The following is a 24,650-nucleotide window of genomic DNA, read 5'->3' on the forward strand; positions in this document are numbered from 1 at the left end:
CAGCTGCTGCCAAAAGCACAACTCCCATCATTCTGAAAGTTGTAGTCAATCTGGAGATCATTGATCTAAAATATCTAATTTATGCACAATTGCATCAAAATTATTCACACTCCCCTCCCCCCCATTGCAAATTCTGTTTAATCGCAAAACTTACAAACTTTCTGACATTTGCACTAAACCAATCAAACAAGAACAATTTAACCCTTTAAGACCCAGACATTTTTTGCTTTTGCGCTTTGATTCTTTTTTCTCCCCTTGTTTCAAGAATCATAATTTTTTTTTTTTCTATTTTTCCGTCGACATAGCCATATACGTTAGGGTCTGTTTTTCAGAGGAGGAGTTGTAGTTTTGAACAGCACATTTCATTTTATCATACAATGTCCTGAAACATGGGAAAAAATATCATAATGAAGAAAACCTGCAATTCCATCATTGGTTTTTTTTACACATTTCATTGTGCGATAAAATTACATGATAATTGGATTTTTCAGGTCAGCTCTATTACCTTGGAGGGTTCAACCATAACTCCCAAGCAGCACGCCCGCTGCCTTGGGGTCATATTCGACACTAACCTTTCCTTTACTCCCTATATCCGATCACTCACTCGCTCTTGTCACCTGCATCTTAAAAACATCTCCAGAATCCGATCTTTTCTCACTTTGGAAACTGCTAAAACTCTTACTGTCGCTCTTATTCACTCTCGTCTGGACTACTGCAACTCTCTTCTGACCGGTCTCCCTCTTACCAAAGTTTCCCCTCTCCAATCTGTCCTGAATGCGGCAGCCAGGGTCGTATTTCTGTCCAGCCGCTTCACCGATGCCTCCACCTTGTGCCAGTCATTACACTGGCTGCCCATTCGCTACAGGGTCCAATATAAACTCATTGCTCTCACCCACAAAGCTCTCCACAGTTCTGCACCACCTTATATCTCCTCTCTCATCTCAGTCTATCATCCTACACGTGCCCTCCGTTCCACAAATGACCTAAGGCTAACATCCCCCATAACCCGAACCTCGCACCTCCGTCTCCAAGACTACTCTCGTGCTGCGCCAGTTCTCTGGAATGCTCTATCCCAGACGATCCGATTGATGTCTAGCCCCGATGTCTTCAAGCGCGCTTTAAAAACCCATCTCTTTAAACAAGCCTACAACCTCAAATACCCAGTAAACTAACTTTCCCCTGTTCCCTCCTAAATACTACTCAGAATCTGCCCCCTACTGTTCGTTTGTCTCTAGGAATTTTTGGTTCAATTTTTTTCTGAGAGACGTAATTTTTTTTTTTTCTATCCATGGAGCCGGGTAGGGGCCTGTTTTTTTGCATGCTAAGCTTTAGTTTTTATAAAAACCATTATGGGCTACATACAATATTTGGGCAATCACTGGAAAAATCAAATACCGGCTTTATCTTTTTTTTTTCTTTTCGGTGTTTATCGTATGGTTTATATATAATGTTATATTTTGTTACATTAGACTTCTTCCGACATAATGATTGGGGGATGGGGAAAAGAGGGGCGATATAAACTATATATATAATATATATATATATATATATATATATATATATATATATATATATATATATATGAAGCGCCCCTGGGCCTGTGTCGCGCTGCGTTGCGCACGCGGGAGCTTACCCGGAGCCGGATCTGTTGAGGGTTGTAGTCTCGTGGCGGTGACCCGGTCCGTGCCCAGGGAGTCAAACTGAGCGGCGATATATCAGCGGTAGATGTTGGACGACTACGCCACCCGTTGAGTACAGCTAAGGAGCTGCTGCTGCAGGGCAGACCGCTGAGGCCGGTGGTAGGATTGTGCAGCGTGATAGTATAACCCCCAACGGGAGGGGTATGGCCTCAGGGCAGCCGACGTGGATGATGGGGGTAGCAGGAACCACTCGGAGACGGTACGGTGTAGTTCAGTGTCTTTACTGGTGACAAAGATAGACCCTCCCGGAGTACTGGCTAGCGATTGGGGCCTGGTCAGTCCTTGAGCAGATGGGATCTCCCCTGGCCAGGCGGAGTTGTAGGCCTCCCAAACTAACTGTACTCTTCTGGCTACCTTGCTAGAGGCGGGTATAAGTAGCCCACGTCCCTCAGTGTACCGTGTGGTGCTCACCCGTATGGCCGGTGACTCGGGGCCTTCTAGTAGCTTCCGCTCCACGACGGCGGTGCTGGTCCCATGCGTGTGACCGTGCCTTCAGGTTTCTTGGCCAGAGGACCTGGAATCCCCTGCCTGACGGATTCTGCTGCTGGGTAGGAGTTAGTCCCCACAGCCTCGGACTCCGGGTCCGGTAAGAAATCTTCTCAGTCAGGGCGAGCTCTGCAGCTGCCAGCCCCTGACTCCTTGTAACACTGCTCCCACAGAGCTCCTGATGTTCTGTTCCTATATCTGCTTCTTTTCTCTGTCTCTACTTCTTCTCTACTCACTAACCCTGCCTCAGCCCTAGGTTTATATAGGGGAAGTTCTTCCCCTCCCAGGACTGGGCAGGAGGTGTGGCATGCATAGGATTCCTGACCAAGAGACCTCCCACCTGCTCTCAGACGTAATATCTCTATCACTGTGGCAACCAGACCCCTGGGGTGTCACATTCCCCCCTAGTGAAATTTAGTACTCCGGGACTAAACATATTTTTAGAAAAAACATAACAAGGTATAAACAATAATAATACAATAAGAAAAACACATAAAGATGGTTACGGCGTGTCCGCAACCGGGTGCAGTTTTGAAGAAAACAAAGGTGTCCATTTCACCAAAACAGGGAGACGTAACCAGGTAGGGGTCTGTCCTGCCCCGAGTCCTTATCAGTCTTTTAGTCCATCCTGGGTTACGCTCCAACTAATTGTACAAGGATTCCCGGTAAATCCATCAAGGACTCCTAAAAATAACTAGAAACACATAATTATTTACAAGCAACAAGAAAAACAGGTAACCATAAATAAAACAACTTATACACTTCAAATCCTCCATCGTGCGGGTAACTGGCCTCTAGTGGCACTAGTGGACCTACTGAGCTGACTGTCTAGCCCCGAACTACAGGGTGTAGGAACTGTCAAGGGTAAACTGGGCAGCTGTCCACGGGCCCTTTGGCTCACTAGAGGCATGGCAGGTTCACTATAAGCAGAGGGTTGATCCTCCTGGTCTGCTGGTGTGGGGTCTTCTGCCTCCTGGACCGGCTGTTCTTCCAGCTCTAGCTGTTGCTCCGTAGGTGCTTGGGATGCTGGTTGGAGGAAGGTGAGTACGGGTACCACAACTGCGCCATTGACTTGAGTCCAAGACCGAGGGAAGTCTCCGAGCACAGTACTAACCATATCTTCCCTTTCCTCTACGGGTCGAGGGTCTTCTTGTTCCTCTTCAGGGTTCCGTAGCTGTTCGGGACACTTCTTCAGGTGATCCCGGGATACAATGGTTGTGGTTTCCCCTCCGTCTTTACTGATGGTACAGACCTTCGGGTTCTCGTGGCTTGAGGGCAGTACGGTGTACGGGTCCTTCTCCCACTGGTCGTCCAACTTGTGGAGCCGTCTTTTCCTCTTCAAGACCTGCTCTCCGGGCACCAGGGGAACAGCGGGAGCATACTGGTTGTAAGTTTTCTCTTGTCTCTCCCTAGCCTGACAGAGACTTCGCTCCACGCTCTCCTGTACTTTCCGGTACTGCTGCTGCCTCTCTGTGTCCCAGTCTGCTTCTGGTGAAGTGTCCTCGGGTGTCAGGACTCCCATTTCCAGGTCAACAGGTAACTTACCAGGTCTCGCCCTCATTAGGTAAGCCGGGGTACAGTTGGTGGAACCTACTGGGATGTGGTTGTATAGGTCCACCAGATCGGGCAGCTTCTCAGGCCACAGACTGCGTTCTTCCAGGGGCAACGTTTTCAGAAGATCCATTACCACCTGGTTCATTTTCTCACAAAGTCCATTAGTTTGCGGATGATAGGGTGTCGTCCTTATCATCCGGCAGCCATACAGATTGCAGAATTCCTGGAAGACCTCCGCTTCAAAGGCAGGTCCCTGGTCCGTCAGCACTTGGTCCGGGTACCCGTGTGGACGGCAGAAGTGCTGCTGGAAGGCTCTAGCTGCTGTTTGAGCCGTTAAGTCCTTGACGGGGACGACAACCAAGAACCGGGAGTAATGATCCACGATGGTTAACGCGTAGACGTAGCCACTTCTGCTTGGGGTCAGTTTTACATGATCCAAGGCTACCAGTTCCAACGGCTGCCGGGTGACGATGGACTGCAGGGGAGTCTTCTGGCTGGCACGGTCCTTCCTTCTTAGGTTGCACGGGCCACAGTCTCTGCACCACCTCTCGATGGTTCCCCTCATGCCTACCCAGTGGAACCGCCCGCGCAGCAGGAACTCCAACTTCTTCCATCCGAAGTGTCCAGCCCCGTCGTGGTATGCCTCCATCACCATGGCTGCGTCTCTTCGTGGCACCACTACTTGCCAGATTAGTTCATGCGTCCGGGAGTTAACCATTCTGCGGCACAACTTCCCCTTGTAAAGGAACAGTCGACTCTTCTCAGCCCACAGTTGTTTGGCTTCCTCCGGAGCGTCTGGGTCAAGGCGAGCCTCTGGCCGAGTCAGCATCTCCTTCACCAGTCGGACGGCAGGGTCACTGTCTTGCGTTTCCTCCCAGTTGTAGTGAGGCAAGGGGTTAAACGTAGCGGCTTGCTTACTCCTTACCCGATGGGAATACTGGATAGTCCCATGACGGTGGAACGCGGGGAGTTCGACTTCTTCCAGTCCCTCTGGATCTTCTCCTACGTCCGGTAGGTTTGGCATCCTGGACAGGGCGTCCGCGTTGGTATTGGAGCGTCCTGCCCGGTATTTGATTGTGAACTCGTAGTTGGACAGACGGGCCATCCATCTCTGCTCTAGGGCACCGAGTCTTGCCGTGTCCAGGTGTGTCAACGGGTTGTTATCCGTGTACACGACGAACCGGGAAGAAGCGAGGTAGTGCTTAAAGCGTTCGGTGACTGCCCACACCACTGCCAGGAACTCTAGCTTAAATGAGCTATAATTCTCAGGGTTTCTTTCGGTGGGTCGCAGTTTTCGGCTGGCGTAAGCGATTACTCGCTCTTTCCCCTGCTGGATCTAGGACAGCACGGCTCCTAGCCCGATGTTACTTGCGTCGGTGTAGAGGATAAAGGGCTGGCTGTAATCCGGGTACGCCAGGATTTCATCCCCCATGAGGGCCATCTTCAGCTGGCGGAAGGACTCTTCTTCCAACTTCTCCCATCTGAAGGGCGGCTTCTGGTTCTTGGCCTTCCGGGACTGGCCTATCAGGAGGTCCTGCATAGGAGCTGCCTTTTTGGTGAAACCGGGGATGAACCTGCGGTAGTAGCCTACCAACCCGAGGAACTGCCGCACTTCCTTTACACTGGAGGGACTTGGCCATTCCTTAATTGCGGTGATCTTATCAGGGTCGGGAGCCACTCCGTCAGCGCTCACCACGTGTCCCAGGTACTGCACCTTTGGTTTCAGGAGGTGACACTTGGAGGTTTTCACCTTTAGGCCGTAGCTTGCCAGAGCTTCGAACACTTCCGCCAGGTGTTTCAGGTGGTCCTCATAAGTCTTAGAATATACGATGACATCGTCCAGGTACAACAGGACCGTCTCGAAGTTTCTGTGGCCCAGACAGCACTCCATTAATCGTTGGAAGGTTCCTGGTGCGTTGCAGAGTCCGAACGGCATACAGGTAAACTCGCTAAGTCCCATCGGGGTGGTGAATGCGGTCTTCTCCCGGTCCGCCTCTGCTACAGGAACCTGCCAGTACCCACTAGTGAGATCCAAGGTAGAGAAGAAGTTAGCAGATCTTAAAGCAGCCAAAGACTCCTCTATCCTTGGTAAGGGGTACGCATCCTTGTGTGTGATACGGTTGATTTTCCGGTAATCTACACACATCCTCATGGTGTTGTCTTTCTTTTTGACTAAGACTAGTGGAGCTGCCCAGGGGCTACAGCTATCCCTGATCACCCCAGCCTCCTTCATGTCTCTAAGCATCCCCTTGGCGTGTTGGTAGTGTGCAGGGGGTACGGGTCGATACCTCTCTTTTATGGGAGGATGGTCTCCCGTGGGGATGTGGTGTTCTACCCCCTTGACTCGCCCGAAGTCTAACGGGTGTTTACTAAACACTCTCTCGTACTCTTGAACCACCCGATAGACTCCCTGTTTCTGGTGTGAGGGAGTGGAGTCAGTACCCAAATGTAGTTGCTGACACCAGTCCTCCATTGTTTTCTTAGAGCCATTACCTTCCTCCGGGTGAGATGGAGGCAAGGGTTCCACAGATTGTATAGCATTTTGGTTAATGGTATATAATTTGGCTAGCGTGGCATACCGGGGCAGGTACAATTCCCTCTTCCCGATATTGATTATGCGAACGGGCACCCTCCCATGGCGTACATTAACCACCCCCCGTGCTGTCAAGATGGTGGGCCTACTGTCTGAGTAAACTGGTTCTACCATTGCCTGGTAATCTCTACCTCTCAGACCAATAGCTGCCCGGCACCAAATCATCATTTCACTTTTTGGGGGCATGGCAATAGGGAAAGGGTCACACATTCTCACGCTACCAATTTCACCGCCGGAGAGTTCCACCTGTTGCCGTCGCATCAGTGCCCGGATCTCTTTTTGGAGCACTCGCTGCTCGCCGGAGCTGGCGTTCTTGGCAACCTGCTGTAAAAGGAAAATCACCTCTGCAAGACAATTTTCAATTACATTAGTTCCTAGAGTTATCTTTGGGTGACTCTCGTGTTTGTCAATGTCTACAATGATCAGTCCCTGTGCTGCCAGTTCGACTCTACCGATTTTAATGGTCACCTCTTTAAATCCAATCTGTGGCACGGGCTGACCATTGCTGGCGATGATACTCAAGTCGTCGTCAGGGTAGCAGGTGATATCCGAGTCATTCCAGTACTGCTTGAAGAGCACGTACGGGATGGTGGTGACCTGTGACCCGGTGTCCAGTAGGGCACTCATAGGAATGCCATCCAGTACCACGGGTAAGACTGGACGTCCTCCCACATATTTGTCGCGCCAGTTCGATGGGCCTGGTGATCTTTTTCCTGGGGGTTGGCCCTCTACCTCAGGTTGTGCCAGTTTAAAGGACAGTACCTTGCCATATGTCCGGGTTGATTGCAGCGGCGGCAGATGGGTCGTCCGTCCTCGTTGTATCGGTCGCTGGGTCTCTCTCTGGCCGGTGGGGTCCTCCTTGGTCGACGCCACGGGATGTCCTCCGGTCCGGATGCCAGCTGGATCTTCCCTGGAGTGGAAACCTGTAAAGACTGCACAGTTCGGGTTAGCGCAGCAACACTTTTAGCTAGCTCTTGGACCTGATGGTGCAGGTCTGGAGCCGGGTCATTGTTCAAAGCCTGCGCATCAGCTCCCACAGGCCCTGCCGACAAGGGTGCCGCCTCCTGGTGGTAAGTGGTAGTGGGGCGTCTGTGGGTCACAACGCCACCTGGTGCCGGTTCTCGGAGCACCCGGATGGCTCTGTCCTTGAACTGTGCAAATCCCAGATGAGGGTCCTGTAAGGCCATTGCCCGCAACTGGGTTCGGTGGGCATTGCAATATAAACCCTCTATAAATTGTTCAGTCAACAGCCTGTCCTCGTCTCCCACGCCGTCAGGGTCGGTCTGCTTAATGGCTCTCAGGGCCTCTTGTAGGTTCAGGGCATAGTCCCTTATACTCTCGTATGCTCGCTGCTTGCACCCGTAGAATCTAAGCTTGATCTCGGCTGAGGTGCGGGTATCAAAGGTGTCCCTCAGCCGGGTTAGTATCCCTGCGACAGTCCTCCCCCCAGGTGTCCAGGACTTTACCTCCCTTCGGGCTGCCCCAGTTAATTGGGCCACCAGGATGCTCACTTTTTGCTCTTCTGTGAGGGGGTACACCTGGAAGAGGCTATCCAGCTTTTCTCTAAAGTCATGCAGGGTATGTGACTCCCCTGAGTACTGGGGTAGCCAGGCCGCTCCCGGGATATAGGGCATGGTGAAAGGCATGACTGCAGCAGCGGTGGCGCTGGCGGGGGTTGAGGCAGTGAAGCTCTCCTCCGTATCCGACATCCTCCTCCCCCCTAGTGGACCGTGGCCTACCTTGCGATGATCCTCTTCCGTAGGCCGCGGCTCCGCAGTAGATCGTCAGGGTTGAGGACCTTCCGTCGCGCTCCTGTGACGTCGGCGTCTGCTGGGCTCCTTCCAGGACCTTACGCGACGTCCGGACGTGAGGCGGGGCTTCAGTTCTCGCGCGCTTTCGGAGTCCACGCCCCTCTTCTTCCCGCGCGACGTCTTCAAGATGGCGTCCAACGGCGGGAAAACTCCACGGAAGGCGGGAAGAAGGCTGAAAATGGCGCCGGATGGCGGGAATCTTCACCGATGGCGGGAAGAAGGCTGAAGATGGCGCCGGATGGCGGGAATCTTCACCACAGGTAAGTTTGAACAGTCTTTTTCAGGCACGCAGTACCCGGTGGTTGCGGGCACGAAATCCTGCCGACTACGCCAAAAGTTGAAGCGCCCCTGGGCCTGTGTCGCGCTGCGTTGCGCACGCGGGAGCTTACCCGGAGCCGGATCTGTTGAGGGTTGTAGTCTCGTGGCGGTGACCCGGTCCGTGCCCAGGGAGTCAAACTGAGCGGCGATATATCAGCGGTAGATGTTGGACGACTACGCCACCCGTTGAGTACAGCTAAGGAGCTGCTGCTGCAGGGCAGACCGCTGAGGCCGGTGGTAGGATTGTGCAGCGTGATAGTATAACCCCCAACGGGAGGGGTATGGCCTCAGGGCAGCCGACGTGGATGATGGGGGTAGCAGGAACCACTCGGAGACGGTACGGTGTAGTTCAGGGTCTTTACTGGTGACAAAGATAGACCCTCCCGGAGTACTGGCTAGCGATTGGGGCCTGGTCAGTCCTTGAGCAGATGGGATCTCCCCTGGCCAGGCGGAGTTGTAGGCCTCCCAAACTAACTGTACTCTTCTGGCTACCTTGCTAGAGGCGGGTATAAGTAGCCCACGTCCCTCAGTGTACCGTGTGGTGCTCACCCGTATGGCCGGTGACTCGGGGCCTTCTAGTAGCTTCCGCTCCACGACGGCGGTGCTGGTCCCATGCGTGTGACCGTGCCTTCAGGTTTCTTGGCCAGAGGACCTGGAATCCCCTGCCTGACGGATTCTGCTGCTGGGTAGGAGTTAGTCCCCACAGCCTCGGACTCCGGGTCCGGTAAGAAATCTTCTCAGTCAGGGCGAGCTCTGCAGCTGCCAGCCCCTGACTCCTTGTAACACTGCTCCCACAGAGCTCCTGATGTTCTGTTCCTATATCTGCTTCTTTTCTCTGTCTCTACTTCTTCTCTACTCACTAACCCTGCCTCAGCCCTAGGTTTATATAGGGGAAGTTCTTCCCCTCCCAGGACTGGGCAGGAGGTGTGGCATGCATAGGATTCCTGACCAAGAGACCTCCCACCTGCTCTCAGACGTAATATCTCTATCACTATGGCAACCAGACCCCTGGGGTGTCACATATATATATATATATATATATATATATATATATATATATATATATATATATATATATATACACTTTTATAATCTTTTGAAATTTGTCTTTATATTTTAGTTCATCTTGGGAACTTGAACCTACGATCATTTAATCACTTAAAGGGGTTGTTCACTACTTTATATGATCCCCCAATGTTTTCCCCCAGGGCCCATAAGTGTTTCTCTAAATACCTTGTGGTGCTGTTTCTGCCTGTGAGTGGCGCTATCACTGGCCGCTCACAGGCAGCACATGACCCCCGCCTGCAGCTGGCTCTGACATCCGCTGACGTCACAAGTCCAGGCTGCATCCAAGAGTCCCTCTTCTACGTTCCACCGGTAGCTGCTGGGTTGTGGGTGGGGTTACACCCCGCATCAACCGGGCACTCTCCCTCTCCCCATTCATTGGGAAAGCGCACGGTGGATGCTGGGTGTGACGCGGTGGGGCAACCCAGCAGCCACCGCAGGGACCCCAACGCTGAGTCACGCCTCAATAGACGGGACGTCAGCGGGGGGCCACGTGCCGCCTGTGAGCGGCCAGTGATAGCGCCGATCACAGGCAGAAAAGGCAGAGGAAGGTAATTATAAAGAAGTTGCTTTTCATCATAAAAACGCTTGGGCATATTTTAAATGGTAGTGTACAACCCCTTTAAATTCTGCCGTCAATTTTTGTCAGTTTAAATTCCGCTGTCAGTCATTTTATTACAGCAGTAATCGGATCTCACTCCAGCGGCTGGTGTTACAGACGGATGTCATACACACATTCCACAGTGACCGGTGATGAAAATGTACGACTGCCACCAGATTCCTGAGGAAACTGATGGTCAAAAACTCTCATCTGATTGAAAAGCACTTGCAGCAAGATTTGGCAGCCACAGAAACTGAGGTTTCAGTTTGTACAGTAAGGAGCTTATTGACGATCTCCATGCGTGAACTCCAAGATGTCACAAAAAAAAGAACAAGAAAAGTCGGCTCCAATATTAACAAGACCATTGAACTTTTGCGCCCATGAAACTTTTGAACCTAGGGATCAGTGGTATATTTGTAGGTGTTAAAATGAAGCATATGCTGAAAAGAATACCCTGCCTACAGTAAAGCATGGTGGTGGTTCAGTGATGTCTACAGTGGTGTCTCCATGATGCTGGGTGATGCCTATGATGAAGCATGGCTGTGGCTTGTTGGTGTCTATGGTGAAACATGGCGGTGGCTTGGTGATGAAGAAGTAGTAGTACTGGAAGATTCTGAAGAGGCCGTCACAGTCAAGCAATTGGCGCCCCATAGAAAATATGTAATCATTGGACATCTGTGCATAGGGGCCACATATTGGATGTTATACAAATGTGATCAGACACTTCTAAAGGGTTAGCACAATGTTAAGATAATTTTGACATTAATGATTAGCTAAACAAATCATAGAATGTTAGTGTTAGAACCTTGCTGTTAGGTTTTTTTTCCTTTGCTGGTCACATGACTTTGTTGGCCTATTTAATCCTGCTCCGCCCTTCTGGCTTTGCTGGACTTCATTGTATATCTACTTTCTAGCTAGCCTGTGCTCTGTATCTAACTCTGTTAGTTTGCTTGGTCTACGGACCTCTATGTTCTATCTATTTTGTTTGTTCGTCTGTCTGCTACTATTTCTGTTAGGAGGTGTCCCATATTCCTCCCAGTCCTTAGTACTTGTAGGGATTCCCTCCCCACATCTATAGGTCTTCGTACAGACTAGATTAGGACTTTAGCAGGTCTGATCGCAGGATCAGGTTCCCTGTTACATCGTAGGGATTCAGCTGAGTCTTATAGTAGGGACAGATCTCCTCTCTTTCCTTAGCTTTGGTAGCAGAACTTAACAGTTAGAGTTGGAGGGGACCTCCAGGGTCATCGTGTCCAACCCCCTGCTCAGTGCAGGAGTCACTAAACCATCTCAGACAGATGTGTGTCCAGCCTCTGAAGACTTCCATTGAAGGGGAACTCACCACCTCTCGTGGCCGCTTGTTCCACTAATTGATCTCCCTCACTGTCAAAAAGTTTTTTTCTAATATCTAATCTTATATATTTAAATATTTGTTAATGGGTCAATAAATATGTTCCCAGGCCTTATTATTGCCCTATTGTGTAGGTGTTGATATTTTCATCCCTAGTGTCTGGAGCAGGATAATTAAATCCTTGATTGCAAAAAGTAGCAACTGTCCACGATGCAACTGCACCACTGGGAGGCAATGGGACTACTTCACCTATCTATATACTTACCATGATTGGAAGCCAAACTGTCAGGCTGGTGACACCATCAATGACAGACACACCGTTCTCATTGGATTATTAATTATCTTAGATTTATTAGCAAAATGTAGCACTAATACAATAATTTACTTCTCAGAATTCATCCTAAAATGGTGCAGTCTCAGAACTTTTAACCATCCTCATGACGAGTGATTTTGGTGGGATCTTGGGGCTTTGGACCTCCAGCTTTGTTACAGAGGTGTTGCCTTTCATTGTGATCCTGCCTTGATACTACTTTTTCTTTCTTAGGCCATAGTCTTGTTAAAAAAGGGAAATAGACATCGGACACAAGAACCTACCTCCGCTAACAAGACGTCCTCCCGATCCCACGCAGTGCTCCAAGTCATTGTGAAACACAGGAGTAAATCACAAAAGGTCCATGATGAACTGAGAACTGGAAAGCTGTTTATGATTGATCTCGCCGGCTCGGAGAGAGCGGCCCAGGTATTACCACAATGTATACCAATGAGACTCCAATCATCTGTATCTCTCTGGCTACGTTCACTCAAACGTATTTTCGGTCCAAGTGTAGTCCTCACATGGACAGCACTTGGACCAGGGGTGGACATGCCATTGGTTCAACCAAAGGACCAAGAGGTAAGGGGGTGACTTTCACCTCCAAAGCTCCAAACAGCTTCTGTCACAGACACAATAATTGGATGCATTATGATGAACTGGCCCCTATACTGTTCTTCCATAGGGGGCCCTCTTCTGTCTGAATCCGCACCTGACTTGGACCAACTTTATTTAATTGCGCGGACTAAATGTGCCCGTGAAAAAAAATACATTATTCACTAGTTTCATCCGCATTTTCAAGACTGTGGGTGCGCAAAAAAATCAGATCCCTTACAAATAGAGATGAGATAATCGCAGGACTGTAGTCAGTGACCGCTGGACAGGAGACCTGCGAATCTCCTTACTTCCCAGTATTTCTGGCTTTTCTTGGCCTGGCTAATCAACGAACTAGGAGTGCCGTGAACTTAAAAGGGGTATTCCCATCTCCAAGACCCTATCCCAATATGCAGTAGCTGTAATAATAATAATATTAGCAAATACCTCCAATTAGAAATGTAGCATAGTTCTTCTGGTACGCTATGTCTCTTTCCTTATGTGCAGGCATTGCAGGACCTTAGGTATCCATGGTTATGACCACTAGCAACTAACTGTCACTATATCAGTGGTTGTAACCATGGATACCTAAGGTTCTGCAATGCCCTGCACAAGAGGGAAGAGACATAGCGAATCAGAAGAACAATACTACATTTCTAATTGGAGGTATTTGCTAATATTATTATTATTACTACACCTTCTACGTATTGGGATACAATCTTGGAGATGGGAATACCCCTTTAAGGAGATTCGCTGGTCTCCCGCCCAGCGGTCATAGGTTAGGGACCGGAGTCCTGTAAATTGATTCTTTCATCTCTACATATGGATCATCCACATGGGATTTTTCTGGATGAAAATCGGACATTTCTTTTTTTACTATATGTTTGGGTGAACTTAGCCTGTCTATAAGGATCAAATTGTTACCTGCCCCCTATTATGGGGTTACCATGGCGGTTGGGTGAATTTATTATTTCGGAGAGAGAAAGTGAATGGATGCCCCCTCACTGAAACTCACACCTATTAATCACAGCTTTAAGCTCGGGTGTTACTAGACCCTTAAAGTCATAGCATATTGCTAGGGTATGTCAACAGTTCTGGACATGCCCAATTTTTGGGAACTGTCCTGTTAATTTTTTTTGGGGGGTGTCCAGAACAGAAATGGGTGACTTTTTCCCCAAATTCTACCCATAAATGGGTGGCTTAGGTGGGGCCGGGCTAATGTATCCCTATATGCCAACACGAATGTAGCTATGCCATCATTTTATTATCTGTGGGGACCCCCTAGTTCATGAGAATAAAGGGACTGAAGAATTGAATCAGCGTTGAAGTCTCTTTGTTGTTTTTCCACAGCTACAGTTTCCCTGCACAGCGCCCCATAATCAGTAGCAGCCCTGAATCAACGCTGTAGCTTCTTCAATCTCAGGATTGGTTGTCCGAAAGGGACCCTTAATAACTTTAAAAGATTAGAAAACCCCTTTAAGATACCTGGGACATCACTAGTTACAAGGGGAAGTGGGGGACACCCAAACAATTGATTGTGGCAATAATCGTGGCTGTAGATCTCCTTTTAAATTACAATAAGCCCATAAACACAATTAAACAGTGCCACCTACTGGTCATATAATTGTAAAAAAAAACAGAATGATTACTTATCACCCTAAATCATGCACGTGTATTGGCCGTAATACATTGTGACTATTATTTTTTATTAGTTCAGTTCCGCAGTTTTATGTTCTTATTGATTTTCATTTTCTGTATTATCGTCCCAGACACAAAACCGAGGCCAGAGGATGAAAGAAGGGGCGCACATTAACCGCTCCCTGTTAGCACTTGGAAACTGTATAACAGCCCTGAGCGAGCGAGGCGGAAGCCATACTCATCATATCAACTACCGAGACAGCAAATTGACTCGACTCTTAAAGGTAAAATCCCTGGTGTCAGATGGTCTACAAAAAACTTGTCTACCTGATGTCTACCCGGTGTACTCGTCAACTTATGTAGCCAACGTTATATTTCCCACATTGATTGACAACTTGCTTTTTTGGGGTCCTGATTCTACTATTAGCCATTTAGGGGGTCTAGGAAATGAAAGTGACAGCCCACATGAGTACTTAGCATGGGACATTCATGCCAGTGATAGGTGATAAATGCTTTTGACAGGAATACCCCTTTAAGTTTCTAAGCATATCTCTTTCTGGTTAATTGACATGCCAACTAATATGGCTGCCCTTACCCCTAAAATCGGCATACTGGATAAAATTGCATGGTTTGTGTAAATTTTTGTCCCATACGGGCTGGTTTGGGGGTGTTTCTGGGCTGATGGTGGAGGAGCTTGTGCAGCTGCAAGTTCAGAGCTCAGTGGGCCTCTCCCATCATCAGCCCAGAAACACTACCCACCCAGATAATAAATGCTAAATTAGTGGAAGTCCTCCAGGTCCCCAGGTCTCCAGACCAAGGCTAGGAGGACTTTGAAAGGTGCACTGCTAGAAAATGTGCCCCTCCGAGTCTGCGGCACTTATGGAAATAGGTGAGCACGTGTTCCTAGTAGTGGGCTTGCAACAAGGAGGCCCCCTCATCTGGCATTTATGTTCTGACTGAGATAAGAGGACTTTTTTTTATTAAATACTTTTTGCCTTGTGGCTTTTAGGGCCTGCTGGGAGTTATAGTTTCACTACCATCGGAGGTGTGCAAGCTGAAGATGCACTTGAATAAATTTCTACAATTTCCTATAACACCCGGTTGGCTCATTACAGCTCATTGATGCTATTAAAACAGTAAAACAAATCTTTATTAATAATCTATGAAAATCTCCGAGCTGGGACCAATTTATAACAATTATGGACTTTTAATTAAATGGAAGATACAATGTAGATCTGTAAAATTCTCATTACAAATGCTAATGGCAGCGAATGCTTTCTCTATCACCAGGATGCGCTAGGTGGGAACAGCAGAACAGTTATGATCGTGCACATCAGCCCTGCAGCTGCCGCATTTGAGGAATCCCGCACCACACTGATCTATGCTAGCAGAGCCAAGAACATCAAGACAAGGGTAAGACATATCGACTGCTAGACACAGCGAAGGGATAGAGGATCATATGTTAAAGGGTATGTGCACCTTTGTCATGGGAAAAAATACTTTGTTGCTTTTTTTGACATAGCTGCTTGTGCAGCTGCAAGTTCAGGGCTCAGTGGGTTTTCCCCTTTTTTTCTTCTCTCAATGCCCTAACATATAAATTCATGTACTCTCTTCTTTTTTGCTTTTTCCCTCTTTTACACTGGTATGGCTGTGTAAAGTATGATTTTTTGAAAAAGAATATGGAACAAACCTTATGTTAAAAACTCTCACCTGGAGATGCCTCAACAAAACCTAGGAGGAGATTTGCAAGAAGCAGGGTAGTCACACATGATTGCAGGATCAGTATACATACAGGGATTATTTGTAGCCAGGGAATCGAGCAATAGTTGCATCAACTAGGTGGACATAGTTTTGCATAGGAGCTGTGTACACTAAATAGACTTTTAATAAAGGTGAGAAAAAAATGGTTGGAAATTTGAACAATGTTTTTAAGCATAGAAAAAGACAACTTTTCTCTATGACCCCAGTTCAATATTTTTTTGGGGATATTAGATATTACTAGTCGGCCACTAGTTATTACTTGCCTGGTGCAGACTGCAATAATGCAAAAAATCTGGTTTCTCGGGGTAAGATCACATTGTTATTACCTTATACCTCATATGTATTCCGTAGACTTGTAGATCATTATACCGTGTTCTTTTTATGTCTCCCTATAAATAAATCTTTGCTGAATCCTCCATCCTCCAGGTGAAGAGAAACTACGAGAGCGTCACCCAGCACATTACTCACTACGGTGGATTAATCTCCAACCTTCACCGAGAGATTCATCAGTTTCAGAGCAGCATCAGACAACACGAGCGAGAGCTGAGACAGCTCAAAGACATAGGACTAAAGATCCGAGATAGGCGAGGTATTCTTACCTGTAATACTCAGTTTTATCGGGTATACGGGTTGTGTTTTCTACACTGGGCACCATTTGACAGTGTGTTGTCTACATGCTCTTATGTGTCATCTTCATATTACCTCGAATGAGTTTGCCAGAAATAATAATAAAAATATACCGGAAGAAGCATTAAGGCCATAAATATATCAATTTTATGGAACAAGTTCAGATACAAGTAATTTACTATGTTTCACAGAGCATAGGCATCAGAATGACTTCTCGGATCAAGATCATATCAATTTAGAAGACCATCTCATCAATGCCTTTCAGGAGCATATGGAAGTAAGACGCAGCCTCCTGCAGCTGAACAATGCTAATATGGAGATGCGCATGGATGCTATCAGACATCTGGCTACAATTGCCGAGTGAGTAGTCATCTGTTTTAGTGGAGATTGTATAGGTCATATATGTTTACATATGGGAGCCTCGTAATAGAGGTGCAATAGAGTATAGGTGCATTAAAGTGGAAGTGCAGTAAAGTAGAGGTGGAATAAAGTAGAAGTTCAGTAACGTAGAAGTGCAATAAAGTAGAGATGCAATAGAGTATAGGTGCATTAAAATGGAGGTGCAGTAAAGTAGAGGTGCAGTAAAGTAGAGGTGCAATAGAGTATAGGTGCAGTAAAGTAGAGGTGTAATAGAGTATAGATGCATTAAAATGGAAGTGCTGTAAGGTAGAGGTGCAATAAAGTAGAGGTACAATAAAGTAGAAGTGCAGTAAAGTAGAGGTGCAATAAAGTAGAGGTGCGGTAAAGTAAGTAGAGGTGCAATAAAGTAGAGATGGAAACTGCAGAAGCATCTCCCTCTTTCCTTAGTCTATTTTCCCTTCTACTCTTTACTTTCTCGTGAGTGAAGGAAGTGTCGTTTGCTCCTTTTTTACTACAGGACGCCATCTCCACATGATCTCATGGCTCTATACTCTTTGGTGAGAGGCCTACCGATCATGTTTTTAATGATTATTTGCACATTTGTCTATGATTATGGAATTTAGATAATTATCACGTCACCCTGTTCTCCTCTAATATTAGATGCATACTTTTACCTTATTAAATATCTTGTCCCTTTTTTTGTACTTGTATGATGCAGCTGGGAAAAGGAGAAAGCTTGGGAATCTGCAAGGCCGAAAAAAGTCACTGAGGACATAGTGATAGGTTCCAAGGACGAAGAGGATGATGATGAGGCGGATGCAGCTGAGCCTCCCGAAGTCATGCTGGCCAGAGAAGAAATTAATACACTTCTTGCTGAGCAGAAAAAAACTTTGTCTATGATGGTATAAAACAGTGATCCTCAACTTTTTTAAGCCAAGTACCTTCTAATGTTCTGACGTTCCAATCAAGCAGCACCCCCCCATTGGCTATAAATGTTAACAAAATATAGGCAATGCTCAGATCAGAGGTTGTTTGGATCCTTTGTCAGGAGGGAATTTAAATTAGAGTGCAGCATGCAGTATTATTCTTCACATCAAAATGATGAACACCATATTGGCACCTCTGACCATTTATTTATCAGTCGCGGCTAAGTGACAGTATCACACACAGTACATCTAGCCTCTTTCCGTAGATTCCAAAATGGATAGAGAGCTTTAAGTGGACCTCCTAAATAAAAATATGAGCCTCTGGCCAGGTCCCGCTTTGTACAGATATCACCAAGGCCATCTGACCCCAACCACACAGGCCCCCACTGCAGTAACTGTAACCACCACCTTCCCCAAATATCCCCTAGAAAACAGGCCCTCACAGTATAACCACTGCCCATTGTTGCCCCCTCAAGCAGCATAAGGCTCTTGACACATGAACAATAATCAGCGCTTCATGGATTTACAATATTATCAGCTACTCCAAACTGCTCCTCACCCCACAACAGAATTCCTCACAAAAGTGCCTGCAACTACCAGTCTTGAATGTGCCTCTGACCTCAATCTCACGAAAGTGCCTGTAACTACCAGGCTCGAATGCCCCTCACACCCCATCTCACTAAGGTGCCTGCAACTACCAGCCTCGATTGCTCTTCTCAGCCCATCTCACCGAAGTGCCTGCAACTACCAGCCTTGAATGCCCCTCTCACCTCCATCTCACCAAAGTGCCTTCAATCACCAGCCTTGAATACCCCCCCTCTCACCTCCATCTCACCAAAGTGCCTTCAATTACCAGCCTCTCATGCCCCTCTCACCTCCATCTCACCAAAGTGCCTGCAATCACCAGCCTTGAATACCCCCCCTCTCACCTCCATCTCACCAAAGTGCCTTCAATTACCAGCCTCTAATGCCCCTCTCACCTCCATCTCACCAAAGTGCCTTCAATTACCAGCCTTGAATATCCCTCTCACCTCCATCTCACCAAAGTGCCTTCAATTACCAGCCTCTAATGCCCCTCTCACCTCCATCTCACCAAAGTGCCTTCAATTACCAGCCTCTAATGCCCCTCTCACCTCCATCTCACCAAAGTGCCTTCAATTACCAGCCTTGAATACCCCTCTCACCTCCATCTCACCAAAGTGCCTTCAATTACCAACCTTGAATATCCCTCTCACCTCCATCTCACCAAAGTGCCTTCAATTACCAGCCTCTAATGCCCCTCTCACCTCCATCTCACCAAAGTGCCTTCAATTACCAGCCTCTAATGCCCCTCTCACCTCCATCTCACCAAAGTGCCTTCAATTACCAGCCTTGAATACCCCTCTCACCTCCATCTCACCAAAGTGCCTTCAATTACCAGCCTTGAATACCCCTCTCACCTCCATCTCACCAAAGTGCCTTCAATTACCAGCCTTGAATACCCCTCTCACCTCCATCTCACCAAAGTGCCTTCAATTACCAGCCTTGAATACCCCTCTCACCTCCATCTCACCAAAGTGCCTTCAATTACCAGCCTCTAATGCCCCTCTCACCTCCATCTCACCAAAGTGCCTTCAATTACCAGCCTTGAATACCCCTCTCACCTCCATCTCACCAAAGTGCCTGCAACTACCAGCCATGAATGCCCCTCTCACCCCCATCTCACACCAGCACACATGGACTGTCAGTGTAGTCAGTGCCCCAAAATACAGAGGTGGCATAGATGAAAGGTGCCATAGGAGGACGGCCTCTTAGTGCTGCATCGGCGGTGCTTTATCTGCCTTCAATACTGTAGCATTGCTGGTTCCCTGGGAGAGAATGGAGATTTAGGAGTTTTTTCAGTCCCTGCGTGTACCCCTTAAAGCTGTGGCATGTGCTCCCTTTGGTACATGTGTCATGTTGGGAGAACCACTGGTATAGAAGAAAAGGATGATATAAAATTGGGGTTAAACTGGTTCATTCCACGTAACACCAAGAACTGGTTGAGTAATGGCCAGGAATCATGGCTTTTCAGACCTCTTCTGTCTCTGGTTCACAATGTCATAGCCATATCTGTGCCCTACCATGAGGTCATAGACTTGGCACTCCTGTCCAAAGGGCCATCTTATAGAAGTGATGGCCTCATCACGATAGGACCCTCTACCCACCTCCATCTCTTGTCAGGAGGTCAAAGTACTGTCTCATTCTACCTTCCGACTTGACCATCAGGTTAGTTTCCTACTTCCATCTGGAGCTTTATGATTCACACCACTCACAAAGAACAGATTTTGGGAGATGTAAGCTTGGCCTGTTCTTCTACCAATGATTCTTAGGTGCATATTTTTTTAAACCAAAAATGGAGACCAATAAAATCATTTTCCATTTATCACTGTGATATTGCCGTGGTGTAGACTATTATTAAAGTTTTTTCTCTATCCCTAGGAAAAACTGGAAGAACACTGGACAAGAGCTAAGATGAGAACATCTCAGTTGGAGCAGATTATCCCGGATAAGCTTACTACTGAGCATCGCGAGGTCTTTAGGTTGCTTCACAAACTTCACGAGTTGCAGGTCCTGAATACAGAACTTCGGGCCCAGAGTGGCTGCAAGGACAATAGCGTACTGTACCAGAAGGACTTTGTGATCCTGAGCTATCAGCAGTACAGGTCCTTATGTGAGAAAATCATCCATCTGCAAAAGGCGCTGATAGAAGGTGACAACTAATGATCCAGAACTTGAAACCGCATAAAATAATAAATGGTAGGAGAAGACAAGCTACAGCTGCCCACATGTCACTGGTATGATGGGAGGGATCCGGCCACGTAATTTAAAATTCCAGGGGTTTTCTCATCTCACTAGGATATGCCATCACTATACAATCAGTGGGAAAGCAACCTCTGAGAACTCCACAGATCTCGAGAATATAGGGCATGTAGTACTGGTCAGCTGGAAGGGGGGTGGATAGGTGATACCACAGGATTAGTGATAGCACAGGATAGGTGATAACACAGGATAGAGGATAGCACAAGATAGGTGATGGAACAGGATAGGTGATGGCACAGGATAGGTGATGGCACAGGATAGGTGACGGCACAGGATAGGTGACGGACAGGATAGGTGACGACACAGGATAGGGGACGGCACAAGATAGGGGACGGCACAGGATAGGGGACGGCACAGGATAGGGGACAGCACAGGATAGAGGACAGCACAGGATAGGGGACAGCACAGGATAGGTGATGGTACAGAATAGGTGATAGCACAGGATCCGTGATAGCACAGGATGGGTGATAGCACAGGATAGGTGATAGCACAGGATAGGTGATAGCACAGGGCAGGTGATAGCACAGGATAGGTGACAGCACAGGATAGGTGACAGCACAGGATAGGTGACAGCACAGGATTGGTGATGCCACAGGATAGGTGATGCCACAGGATAGGTGATGCCACAGGATAGGTGATAGCACAGGATAGGTGATAGCACAGGATTGGTGATGCCACAGGATAGGTGATAGCACAGGATAACAGGATAGGTGATGGCACAGGATAGATGATGCCACAGAATAGGTGATAACACAGAACAGGTGATAGCACATGATTGGTGATACCACAGGATTGGTGATACCACAGAATTGGTGATGGCACAGGACAGGTGATAGCACAGGACAGGTGATGGCACAGGATAGGTGATGGCACATGACAGGTGATGGCACAGGATAGGTTATAGCACGGGATAGGTGATACCACAGGATAGGTGATACCACAGGATAGGTGATAACTTACTGATCGGTGGGAATGCGACCGCTGTGACCTGCACTTTTCAGCAGAACGGTGCACATTTATCCTCATTAGGATGCAGCAGCAGAGCACATGTGAGACTGCCACTCCATTCATTTTCTATGGGGCTGCCGATCGCTGCTGTGTTGGTTTTTTTGCAGCAGCCCTATAGGGAATGGATGACACGGCAGTTAGACATCTAATCTGCCGCTCTATCTTGTAAGAGAGGTATAATTTCCCCGATCTGCCAATTGGTGCAAGTCCCACCAGTCTGACCCCCACCGATCAGTTCGTTTTCGTCTATATGCAGGATAGGTGATAACTTGTTTTCACTGGACATGGACAAACCCTTTAAGGGGTCCCCAATCAAACAACTCCAAATATCTCATCTTCCTACATCCCGTGTATGGTGTTTTTTTGGAATCTGTAACATGCAAAAAAACAGCAGCAAAAAAAGAGTTTCTTATTTCCGATTTTTTTTTTCATTTTCATATCTATAGATGATAGAGTTCACGGGCCGGAGGTGCTGGAGAAGCTTCATCACTTATACTCCAAGGAGATGGAGAACGGGACGATCAGCCGGCTGGAGCAGCTGCACTCTCTGTTATCAGGCAGATTGGAGGTATATCATTATCTTCCTCGACACCGTGTCTTGTATATCAGGTTCTTTATTATTCATTATGCATTGGGGAAGAATTCCTACTCATTTTAGGATGTCTGATCAATCACCCGGTATCGGGCCACCTCCTGGTGATTGTGGCCCCTGACTAACAGTCACAGTAGCTCCTCTGTTTTATCATACACTCAGATTAACAAGTTTACCTAGACCTCCATGTAGTGGCGCAACTTGAAGTTTGTCGGCTTCAAGTACAAACCAGCAACAGGGCCCCAAACCATCTTGGGCCTTTAATAATATTGGTCTTCTCGTATGAGCCAAAGGAACCTTTAGGGTCCCCCAAAGCTCCAAAGCCGCAATCCCTGGACCCACTATAGTTACGCCCAACAAGCCCAGTGGACCATGGCTTCTGCCACCTGATGCCAACTCTAGTCCCATTTTTAAGTCTATTGATACTTTGTCCGATAACTGTGTTTTTATTTTACAGGATGATTCTGTGCAAAATGGGGTTGACTCAGAGATTTATGGGGGGTCACTACTGCACCTGGATATAGAACAGCCTGAAAGATCAGTCCGTGACCGGAAGAAGAGTGGCGACAACCGCACAAGATACAACCTGTCTCCTTATACCATGGACTCAGACGGGTATTACACTTATCATTCTCCTTGTCTAGGATTATGCCATGTGCACCTCCTGTTATGGTTGTATTTTATCTCACTTGTCGAGGTGGATCTGTAAAGCGTTGTCTTTAAGAAGCTTATATCATCCATGAGGTTTAATAGATCATTTGTGAATTTTCTGAGAAGACCCAAGTGGCAATTTATTGTCTCCAAAAATTGCTAAAATGGGTCAATCTTCTACTGAACCTATGTGGCTTATTATTGTGTCAGCTCCTGGGCCCACCAGAGGATCCTCTGGTGGACCAGTCCAGCCAATACTTGCCAACTCCTCCAAAATGTCGAGATGACAACTCTCATTGGTACACATAAATATTCCACCATCACTTAAGTGGTATTATTGAAAGGTGGAAGCCAGCCTTACATCACCAAGCACAATGCCAAGCATTGGATTCAGTGATGTAAGGCCACTGGAAACGTGTTCTGTGCAGTGACGGATCATGCTTCTCTATATGGAGTCTGATGGATGAGTCTGGGTTTGGTAAATGCCAGGAGAATGTTACCCCCCTGAGTGCATTATGCCCACTGTACAGTTTGGTGGAGGAGGGATAATATTATGGGGTTGTTTTTCATGGTTCGGCCTCGACACCTTAGTTCTAGTGAAAGAAAATCTTGATACTTCAGCATATAAGACATTTTGGACAATTGTAGTTTCTAGCTTTGTGGGAACAGTTTGGGGAAGGCCCTTTTCTGTTCCCCATGACTGTGCCCCAATGCTCAAGGTCCATAAAGACATGGTTAAGGGAGTGGTAGAAGAACATGACCAGCCGCACAGAGCCCGGACCCCATCCAATATTATTGGGCTGAACTATTGTGAGCTCCGCCAATATCAGTGTCTGATCTCACAAATGTTCCTCTGGATGAATATCTACAGACACTTCCAAAATCTTGTAGAAATCCTTCCAGAAGAGCGAAAGCTGTTATATATTAAAATGGGCCAACTCCATATTAATGTCTATGGATGTAAAATGGAAGGTCATAAAGTGTTAGTGTAATGTGGAGGGGTCCCAATACTTATGATCATATACTGTATTGTACCTTATTTCGAAAGTGACTTACTTTATGAGCACATTAAATTTAAAGGGGTATTCCCATCTCCAAGATCCTATCTCAATATGTAGTAGGTGTAATTATAATAATAATAGCAAATACCTCCAATTAGAAATGTAGTATAGTTCTTCTGATTCGCTATGTCTCTTTTCTCATGTGCAGGCATTTCAGGACCTTAGGTATCCATTGTTACAACCACTATCAACTAGCTAACTGTCACTATATCAGTGGTCATAACCATGGATACCTAAGGTCCTGCAATCCCCTGCGCATGAAGAATGAGACATAGCAAATCAGAAAAACTATACTACATTTCTAATTGGAGGTATTTGTTAATATTGTTATTATTACACCTACTACATATTGGGATAGGATCTTGGAGATGGGAATACCCCTTTAATAATTTACCAAGTCATCGTTTATTCTGAGAATGGTACAGTAGACAGTCAGTGGGGTCAGAGTTTTTTTCATAATGTGTCTTCAGTGTCCATTTACTGTACAATTCATGTCGCGCATTTAGCAGATGTTGGACATCTGGTTGTATATGGATTCTTATTTTTAAGAAATAAAGCACCATACATGCCGTACGTTTTTTGCTGTATCACAATCCAATCCAAATCAGTGCTATGACTGTGAGATGTAATACCTCATCCAACCTCTGAGTGAAAGTGGTGCTGTTTTTGGAGAAATGCTGAAATGTGTTTCCAATCCCGTATAATCCCTTTAATTTTTTCAAACACAATTTTGATCTCTTTGAAGGCCTGTAGTGCGAAAATATAACCAGGAGATTATTGCACCCATAACATATATTTATCT

The 24,650-nt window shown here is 47.0% G+C and overlaps 1 protein-coding gene across 1 annotated transcript in view; it reads left to right on the forward strand.

The window, feature by feature from the left end:
* Window positions 1-24,650, forward strand: part of LOC141161001 (kinesin-like protein KIF19) — an 83,070-nt gene that overhangs the window by 21,871 nt on the left and 36,549 nt on the right. The window contains exons 7-15 of the mRNA XM_073645792.1: window positions 12,024-12,218; window positions 14,153-14,305; window positions 15,312-15,434; window positions 16,209-16,371; window positions 16,601-16,769; window positions 17,488-17,671; window positions 20,156-20,426; window positions 21,991-22,112; window positions 22,594-22,751. Coding sequence (XP_073501893.1) covers window positions 12,024-12,218; window positions 14,153-14,305; window positions 15,312-15,434; window positions 16,209-16,371; window positions 16,601-16,769; window positions 17,488-17,671; window positions 20,156-20,426; window positions 21,991-22,112; window positions 22,594-22,751 — 1,538 coding nt within the window. The remainder of the gene's footprint in view (window positions 1-12,023; window positions 12,219-14,152; window positions 14,306-15,311; window positions 15,435-16,208; window positions 16,372-16,600; window positions 16,770-17,487; window positions 17,672-20,155; window positions 20,427-21,990; window positions 22,113-22,593; window positions 22,752-24,650) is intronic.

Source organism: Phyllobates terribilis, unplaced genomic scaffold, assembly GCF_046119375.1.
Source record: "Phyllobates terribilis strain yellow unplaced genomic scaffold, ASM4611937v1 Scaffold_9__5_contigs__length_417890890, whole genome shotgun sequence".
Lineage (NCBI taxonomy): Eukaryota > Metazoa > Chordata > Amphibia > Anura > Dendrobatidae > Phyllobates > Phyllobates terribilis.